General features: G+C 44.5%; 1 protein-coding gene across 1 annotated transcript in view; it reads right to left on the bottom strand.

Moving 5' to 3' along the window:
* Positions 1-663: 663 nt before the first annotated feature.
* Positions 664-9,773, bottom strand: part of GMPR (guanosine monophosphate reductase) — a 44,142-nt gene continuing 35,032 nt past the window's right edge. Inside the window, exon 9 of the mRNA XM_085310060.1 lies at positions 664-6,034. Coding sequence (XP_085166186.1) covers positions 5,854-6,034 — 181 coding nt within the window. The 3' untranslated portion in view covers positions 664-5,853. The remainder of the gene's footprint in view (positions 6,035-9,773) is intronic.

The raw sequence follows: 9,773 nt of genomic DNA, 5'->3' as shown, positions 1-9,773 counted from the left end.
CAGTTCGGGTGAGCTACTGAAAATCATTTTGTACTAGCTATGTCACCATTCCTGACAGCCAGCAGGCTTGGACTGGCTTTCTCGTAAAGGCACTTGAAGAAAGGCCTTGGCGAGGTCGGTTTAGTCATTCTACATCAGTACTTTCTAAGGTCTTTTTTTATTGTTCGGTATTACTAACGAGGGTTGTTGCAAATCACACTTCCAGTGTAGTTCCTAGTGTAGGCCCAGTAAAAGGGATATTGCAGCTTTGCGCTGGGGAGAAATTGAGCTGACATGGCCAGTACAAAGGAGAAATAGGGAGGGAATAACGTTTTGCACCTTATTGAAAAGAGGAGAAAATTTTAAGTGCATACAGACATAGTTAAGAGCTTTTATTGTGACAGGAGAACTTTTTTCCATATGCGTGCATACTCTCTGTAATTCCAGTGTAAAATATTGTACTTGCACTAGCTTTTTTAAAACAAATATTAAAAAAAATGGAAGAATTCATATTCTATTTTCTAATGGTGGTGTGTCTATTTGTAGGATACACTCGCGTCTGTTTATTGAATTTTATGGTCCCTTTCTTTGATGGTGCTTGCAGGTTTTCTAGGTAGAAATTATTTCATTATTATAATAAAACAATGTTTGATTCAAAATTTGAACAAAATTGTTTTAAAGAAATTGTCTGTATACCAGTACAAGTTTATTGTTTCAGTATACTCGTACTAATAAAATAACAGTGCCAATTGCAAATGTGTACTTTGTCTTTATGCATTAACACTAAATGACATGTAATTTGTCCAATTTAATCCACCCCCCCCCAGCAACACATTTTATAGCGTTTGCTTTCATTCACAACTATGCAGAAATGCAGAAACGTGCACRTACCCACACGTGGCATGAAGCTCTTCTCAGACCGTCAGAGTGAAGCAATTTATTGCGTAATAAAACTTTCCCATTACAACTTTGAACAGTTTAAATGACTGTGCCATTTGTGCTGCAGGCATTGCGTACACAGGCTTGCTACAGATGAGGGAAGCCAATATTCATAATCACCATCTCAGCAGTGTACAGAGGGGTAGGAAAACATCTAATGTTCATTAACTCTTTTTGGCTGATTTCACAGAAGCGCTTCAGAATTATCACAGGCAACATCAAGGCGTTTTGGACTCTGAGTTATTTATTTATGCATGGAAACTCCATCCAGTAAACCACATGTCAGGTAAATGCTGGGGAGGGCTCACCTGAGCATCTGAATGCCCRCAAGCGAAGCGAAGGCTGGAGGGAGGGGAGCAGCGCTGTGTTTCGGAGAGCAGAGCTGTGCTAAGCTTCTCATCCTGAACCCACTCAGCCCATCTGCCCCCAGAGAGCTCCTAACCTGTGGGGAAGGCCACTGGCCTCTCCCGCACGCAGGCTCGTCAAGGGGTGCACAACACAAGCTGCTATTCTTGGCCCATTGGCTTTTTTTTTTTTTTCTCTCTTGCACTCAAGCAAGGCCAAACCTGGCTTGCTTTTTCTGGAGCTAGTGGCAAAATTCCTTGTCTCCAATGAAGGACTTTTACTTCTGGTATAAGACCAAGAGTAGCAACTATAAAGCAACATTCCCAGGATGGCAGTAGGGAAGGAGGGTAGGCATGACGGTGGACATACCTACACTGTATTTACACTGGCAAAAGGCTGTAGCAGCGACTCTATTTACTATAAAGCCAGCCATATAAACCAGGGAGTGCTGGATTTAGAGAAAGCTTCAAACTCTCCAAGTGTCCATGGCTGAGAAGCATTAGCCCCATCCCTCTGTGGAGGGGCTTGGCTAATTGCTGCTGTGTTTCTTGCTCACCCTCAGCTCCTCCTTTCCCCAACCTTGACTGGCTGAAAGGAAGGCACAGGCACACTTCGTACAGTAAAAGCTTCTCCAAAAGTTGCACTAGCCCTTAYAACTCTTTGTATTTACAGGGTAGCCCACATCCTAGTGCCGTAAGACTGATGCACAGAAGAGCACAGCCAAACCTCCCCATGGCGGACGGCAGTGAGCAGCCTGTGCCCGGGGAGGGGGGGCAGGAGGGAAAGGCATGCGCCCGCTGACTGCAGGCACTTTCTCTTTCAGAAAGAGGAGACTTACATCTGGCAGGATGCTGGCTCAACACCCCTGCCGCACGGGCTGGCCTCATGCCTGCGGGGGGTAGGGGGGGGGTCCTACCCGTGTGTGCCCCACAACTGGCCATGCCATTGCTCAGGCTGCAGCTGTGCCAAGACCTTCCTCCCCTAGGGCAGCTCAGGTGACCCAGGCTTTGTGGGTAAGTAACTGAGGTGGCTCACTCCACAAAGAAGTGTTGCAGCAAAGTGACGCCCAACCGTGCCTGGAGGGGGACAGTGTTTTTTTTTTTNTTTTTTTTTTTTTTTTTTTTTTTTTTAGGTGTTCTTATATTTCAAGAAGATGGATGTGCTCGGTAGGGATTGGTTTAATGATGGTATATTGCCTACTTGGCATCCCTTTTTGTAGGTTTTTGATACATTAAATTAAATCTCTGTGGAGCCAGCGGGCCAAATTCCAACATGACAGGCGCTGAACTTAACTGCCTGGCTGGGGAAAGTGGCCATGAACTCAGCTTACAGCACTGCTTATCTCACTCACAGCACTCCTCATAGAGGGGAGCCAGGATGGGGATGGTGTTGGAGGTGTAAGACCAGGTTATACAGATTCACCCAACATTAAATGCTTACAAATGCTGCTTCCTGCGGAAGGACACTAGGTAACGGAGAACCCGCTAAAAATGTACAGGTGAGGTAGATCCACAAATGGCATGTGGAATTGGTCAGTGGGTCTGGTCACTGCTTGGACCATCCTGCCAGGCCTAGCGTCATAGCATGCCCTCAGCTGCCTTTCTGCCCCAGTTCCTTGAGCAATCACAGCTGACTTGAGGGCACAGGATCTGGGGCTACAAGATGAGGTACCTGCTATGGTACAGGACTGGCTGTTAAGTAAGGGCTCAGGCTAATCATATTTTAACTTTCCAGCCTGTCTGAGAGCAGGACATGTAGAGTGCAAATAGTGAGTGCTGACTTGGTCAAGCATCCCCCCGCCCTCGCACAAGGCCACATATAACTTTGGGTGAAATAATACAATCATGCCATCAGTTCAGCATCTCTGCAGCTGATTTCTCCCTCCTGCTCACTTTGGAGGGACAGGGAGGCAAGAAAATACGAAAAAAACCTGCTATTTACCAAAATGATGTTAAAAGAGCTGCTATTTATAAAGTAAACACCCTAAGCCACAGCTTTATCAATAACTAGTCTTAGTGTCAATGTAATTTGCAGGCTGGAAAACCCAGGAGACTTCTTAAGATTAGCCTGTCCCCGTCTYTTCCTGTTAGTCACTGATGGGCTCCAGTTCAGGCATAAGCATGTGCAAAACTGAGGGGAACACGGGTGTAGGAATGGCCTCAGGCCAGGCTAACTGAAGTGTGTGTGCACCTGCCTGAGGAGGAGACTCCTCGCTTGTCACAGCTGTGGGGAGGCAGGCTCATCCATAGCATCTGCCCTTTGGAAAAGAAACTGTTCCACAGAGATGTCATGGAGCTGCTCTGTTCAATATGCACATATGCTCTTAAAAAAAAAGGTTTACAAATGTATATATCTATATATATATATATGTATAGTATTTTTAAAATTTCATTTAGAAATGTTGCTAAAAAAAGTAGAAAAGCAATAGTGACAGTAGTTGTGAGATCAGCAACAGCTGCACTTCTCACGTATGAAGGCACGAGTGTGGAGGCACACCTCTGATCAGGCCTACAACATGACGGTCTAACTCTGCTCCTCACAAAGGTGTTCATTTTCCCTTATACTCCTATCCTTCACGTTCCATAAATAAAGGAACTATGATCTCCTCCTATAGCCATACTGATGCACAGTTGTAACAATGACTGTATGCTGGGTTTTGTGCAGAAAAGAGCAAAATTTTGTCCATAGTTTGTAATAAAGAAGCTAGGCATCTTTTTTAATATTACGCTTTCAGGCTGGCAGGGATAGAGATCAGATCCTTTATTCACAGGGTCTGCTTCTGTTCTACATTCAATATCCTTATGATATTTGGGCAGGGCAAATGGACCGCACTGTCAACACAAGCATAACCTTTATTGCCTTGAAGGCCCTTATTCACCTCCAAAGTAGAGGCAAAGGTCGACTCCAGTAGAGATTTATGTCTTAAATGTTTAATGGAAGACATCTAAACCAGTGGGGCATTTAGATCTGTGCTTTTTCTAATGTGCACAGCATGTTTAAAAATCAGCAGGGATCAATGTGTGGCCTAGATTTCTTCCTCAGCACGGTCAATTGTACCAATCTTCGTGCGCGTCTGATTGAGCAGTTCAGTGTACAAGCTTAATTCTAGTGGTTTTTGGTGTCATTGCTCTTCCTGCAGATCACTGCTTTGCTTGCTCAAAGGCAGCCTACATCTTTGCACAGATACCTACAGGAGGGGAAAGTAAGACTCCRAAGTTACGGAAGTAACAGCAGCTGTATTGTGATCTCAGTAGCACTTCAAAGTAAGTAGCCAAGCATTATTAATTTGTTGGTGTTCACTACATCATTTATCATAATGAGCTACGGTGGTATTCATGTGGATGCAATGTGTATTTCCAAAGAAATTTCTTTGTGATTTATCAATTAATTAGTGGGCCATTACACTTTATTAAAGTGTTACCCAGAGTCTTAAACATTCATTACTGCCTTTGGAGCAAATGTTTTAACTCAGTCTCAGCCTACCAGTGTCTTGCAATCAGGCCTCTAGCTATTCYGCTGAAAGGTCTCTTTTGTTCTTCATGATGTCAATGACTGCAAAAGAGTAGTACCAAGTAACTAAGAAGTGGATTTGATCCCTTTGGCCTCATTCACCTGGCCACACACAAAGCATAGCATAGCATTTTTATATCTTTGCTAAAGGGGTACGAACAAACAGACAACTTGTGAGGGAACTTGCAAGGGAGGGCTGCAGAGAAGCCTCCCTTTGGTGGGTTTGCTGTGGCAGAATTTTTATGTCTTAAAAACCTGTTTACACAAAGCACATAAAAGCAGGAACCCAGATAATTCAATAACTGCATGCACCATAAAGCAGRCAGGCTCTGAAACAGTCTCTCCTGAATGAGCTCCTCAGATGGGGGTATGGGCAGCAAGAGTTTGCTAGATTGCACTGCCAACGCCTCTGAAGAAGCAAGTCTATTAAATATGGAGATTTAAGTAAAAATGGCTTTACAAAAGCCTATGAACTGAGAATGACAGGGATCAGGCATTTTTATCATCACAGTGAAAAGTTCCCAGTAGCCTCACCCAGCCTCCAACCTCTCTGACATGCTGCAGGCAAGCAGTCCTGCCAAAAACATCCATCCTTTTGCCAGAGCAAAGGTGAAAGAAAGTGACTTTGGTTTTTTTGATTCCTCCACTCAATTCTTGGTATCTTTTTCTCTCCCAGCCTGCCATTTTTGGAGGGCACACTACTGGGAGCAGTGGTAACTGAAGGGTCAAATTCTGCATATGTGTAGGTGCAAGCAGCCATGTACAGTCTGTACAAGCCAATTTCTTATTGAGGCTTCAGCAGCTACTCATTGGATGGTAAAAAAACAAGTGAAGAAATGTTGATTAAAAAATAAAATAGGCACAACAATAAAAGATGAGGCTATTGTGTTTTAGACCAATGGCACTGTGTTAATAGCATTACCTTTCCCTGCGAAATCCCAGCCATCATGGCTACAAAGCTGCCATGTTCTGGTGGGAGAGAGGGGGGAGGCTTGCTACTAACACAACGCAGAGGAGAAAGCAGAACAAAACAGCAGCTCCCTCCTGCTCCTTTTCCCCGCCTACCCTCTTAGTCCTGGACTAAAAGAAGACCTGGCTGTGCTGCTGAGTGACTCGGATAAACGTCGTTCTCCTGCTCAGTTCCTTGAGTTTGGCAGCTCCCACATAGGTGCAGGTGGAGCGCAGCCCCCCGAGGATGTCAAGGATGGTAAGTTCCACGTCCCCTCTGTACGGTACCTCCACAGTCCTGCCCTCCGAAGCCCTAGAGAAAAGACTGGTTACTGTATGTGTAGATGCAAAATACAGTACAATAGCATGCTTACAGGGTGCAATACGCTCCTCTTGCTGCAGTTCAGAAGCTATACTGCTTGTTTGTCTGTTGCTACTTGGTGCTTTCAAGAACCGAAACGCCTCAGCTCCAGTCACTGCTAGTGCTGTGAACCAGAGATGCATGCATCTTGCAGATGCCCTATTGTATCCTACCCTAGTGTATTTATAGCTCTGCCCCTTCCTTCCCTTCCTCCTTCCCTCCACTGTCTGCCTATATACAAGCAAAACTTCTACGTTCAAGGAAAGGCAAATCTGACCTTGACAAGTCCAGGGTTTAGGACCTAAGGACTGGACATGCTCAGGAAACTTGTAAAGCAGCACCAGTCAGAACAGCTCTATAGGGACTTCACAACCCCTAGGCTCTGTCCCACATCCCTACCACATGCCGACTGACATGCTTTGTCTATCTCCTACTACCCATTCCTCCAGAGGCCATCTAAATGARGTGGGAAACCCATTATGGGCTGTCCTCTGAAGCTAAAAGGTGAGCTAGCACATTTCAGAGCAAAGGGGAAAAAAAGCTAGAAAAAGTAACAGTACTGTGAATCCTGTCAAGTACAGGTGCACACCAGCACTGTCCCCAAAAGCAGATGTCTGAAGAGTTATATGAGGAAATAATCCAGGAAAGTAACTTTCACCCCATTTCCCTCTCTAAAATGGAAAGATGAAGATCTTTCTCCAGTCTCACACTCAAGAATTCCTCCCACCATTCCTTCCAAATACCCACCAATCTTCAGAGCAAGCTTGTGCTCCACGGCATGGTTTCTCTGTTGGGGAAGAGAGCAGGTGGGCCTTGGAAGGGGGTTCTAGATGACAGCAGTTGGAAAACTTGATTTTTGTCTAAAATCTGTCTCAGAAAATGCTTGGGTTCATGCCTTTCACACAACACGCTGATTTGTTGCTAAGGGCTGCAGCTTTAAATAATTTTTAGATTACTCTTCAGCACCTGTTACAGCTTGAAATGGGAAAGGGAGAGGTGATTACTCCTCCCTGCCCTGAACAGAGTCAGGAATCATGGCTGGGGTCTGCCGCTGTTGTAAACGTGGCTTTATTTACTTCTCCCTCAAACAAGTTGTCTAGGGGATCGTGCAAGAGTGAAAGCATGCCTGTTTGCAGACCCCACCTAGAAATCATTAGCAACAGCAAGAGCAGCTATGTGGAGGTACTACAGTGTGAGCCTAGCTGTATTTAATTCTGTTAGTTTAACTGTGAGGTCAAAAGCCCTAGGGAAACAATAAAGGAGAAGTGTTAATATACCATCTAAATGAGGCAACATGATTAATCTGCCTACATCTGGTAAGTAATTGACTCTCTTGAAACTCACAAATACTGTAGTGAGGGGGGCAATGGAAAAATGTATGTACCACTAGTATCTAGCAGACTGCACTGGTGCTCTGGGGTGTTTTGCAGGGCCTGTGCTGCTGAGATCACAGGCTTTTATTTTTAGCCCTAGTGCTAGCAGCAGTGCAGCAAGAGAAGACCCTGCCCACAAAAGGACACAAAGGTAGTCATGCTAAAATCTTACAATGGCTTGGGTTTTGGCCATTGCCACCTCCTCTAGTCAAAGTTGGGAGGTTCAGCTCAGCCTCTGAGGCGCCTTCCATGAGACTGTAAGAGACATGGCAAATCTAGGATTTGGGGAGAACAAGTTTTATTTATAGCCCCAAACTAAACCAGATCTCCCAATCTGCAGAGCCCTTCAAGGCAAAGGCAATGCTGCATAGGGCAAAAATTGCAAGATTTTATTGCATTCATGCATGAATGCCTAATGTGTTCATGCAGGAACACTCAAATTAATTCATGTGTGATTGTCATGCTGGCCACAAATTGCAGGATTTAGCAGGGAGCTGATTAAAAACTGCCAGGCAGCCCCAGTTGCAGTGTTTACACAGATCTGCAGAGACAGTAGCACCACTCCCCAGAGTGTGAACACTCGAAGGTCCTTCTCTCAGAGCAAAATTACAGAAATGTAGACACTTAGAGCTGCAACCTGTGGGAGACACCCCCTCTTCCCCAATACTGGCTATAGCAGTCCTGGGAAGCTGCAGCTTGTGCAATACAACTTTTGGCTGAACAGACCATCTCCCCGCCCCCCCCCCCCCCCCCCCAAAAAAAAATGTGCTGCTCACTAATTCCATGGCCCAAAAGGTCTGACAGCTGAGAAGTTAGCTACTAACGCCTCTCTGGTGCCATGTGGTAAGCTAGTGGGACCGCCTGTTGATCCAGGAGTGACTTGTACGTATCGTAATGGGGGGGGGGTGTCAAACACAACAGGCAGGGGCTAAGGTATGAGATAACGGTCAGAGTCCAGGCTTACGGCTGACCTTGGCAAAAATGTCAAGAAGGGCTAAAAATTCTCCGTGCTTCCACCCTACATGCTGGGACTGAAAGGTACACTGTCTGCATTAAGCCCTATAGCTATTGGACTCATGAACCTATGGCACCCCCTCCCCACCAAGTGCTGTTAAGCTTTGCTTGTACTATCTTAATCATTTGTCTATATGCTAAAATTAAAGTGAGTAACTTTAACCCCTTTTATGTTCTTGGTTATGTGTTTTGCAGGGACAAGACCTGAAATCTGTAGTAAGATTCAGATGAATACAAAGATAACACTGATATAAGCTAATCTGCAGTGGCAAGGTGTTGAGTTTGTAATGGATATATATTCAAACTGTTGTGACTTTCCTGGTTGTGTTTTGCAAGAACAAGGTGTGAAATCTGTAATACATGTGTGTTTGGATTGTTGTCTTAGTCTTGTCTGCAGGGATAAGGGGTGGAGTTGGTGATGAGCATACATTCACACTGTGATAATTTTAACTTTGATAATCTAGTCCACAGGGGCAAGGAGTGTAATTTGTAATGGATAACAGCTTAGACTAAGCTGATGATAACTCCTGTCATCTGGTTTCCAAGGGAGAGGAAAGTGCAACTGTAGTAAGAGTAGGTACACGTTCACTTCTATGGCCTGGTCCACAGAGTCAGGGGTGGAGTTTGTGATGGGTAGGTAAGCAAACTGTGATGTCAGTTAAGCTTTGTAATGTTATTCCCGAGAACAAGGAATGAAATTTTAGTGAGTGTACTGTTGCAATATTAATCCCTACTATCTGGTCCAAAAGCAGAAAAGTGGAGTTTCTAACTGATGTATATTAAGATTGTGGTGATGTTCAAAGTAGTAGAGTTTATACTGGACTAACATTCAAATGGTTCTCAAATACATGTTTTGCAGCAATGAGGAGCAGAATGTATTGGCCATAAACTGCAGGACTTATTGCATTCACACGAATGCCCAATTAGTTCATGCATGAGCGCCAAAGAAATTCATGCATGAAGACCCAGTTAATTTATGCATGAGTGCCCAATACATCTACATGAGCACATGCTTAGTTCATGCATGCATGCCCACATAATTTATGCCCATGTGTCTGATCTGTATATGCATGAGTGCCCAGTTAGTGCGCGCATCAGCACCCAACTTGTTCCTGCATAAGACCAAATTAATTTACACACGAGTACCCAATTAGTACACAGATGCGTGCCAGTTAGTTCATGCATTAGCACCCAATTTGTTTTATGCATGACAACCCAATTAATTTATACTTGAGTGCACAATAGTATGTACATGAGTGTCCTGTTAGTGCTTGCATGAGAATCCAATTAATTTTACACATGAG

Source organism: Rhea americana, unplaced genomic scaffold (assembly GCF_003343005.1).
Source record: "Rhea americana isolate MKP2758 unplaced genomic scaffold, rheAme1 scaffold_31, whole genome shotgun sequence".
Lineage (NCBI taxonomy): Eukaryota > Metazoa > Chordata > Aves > Rheiformes > Rheidae > Rhea > Rhea americana.
Note: the sequence above shows the minus strand (reverse complement) of the source record. Positions and strands in the feature narration are given on the sequence as shown.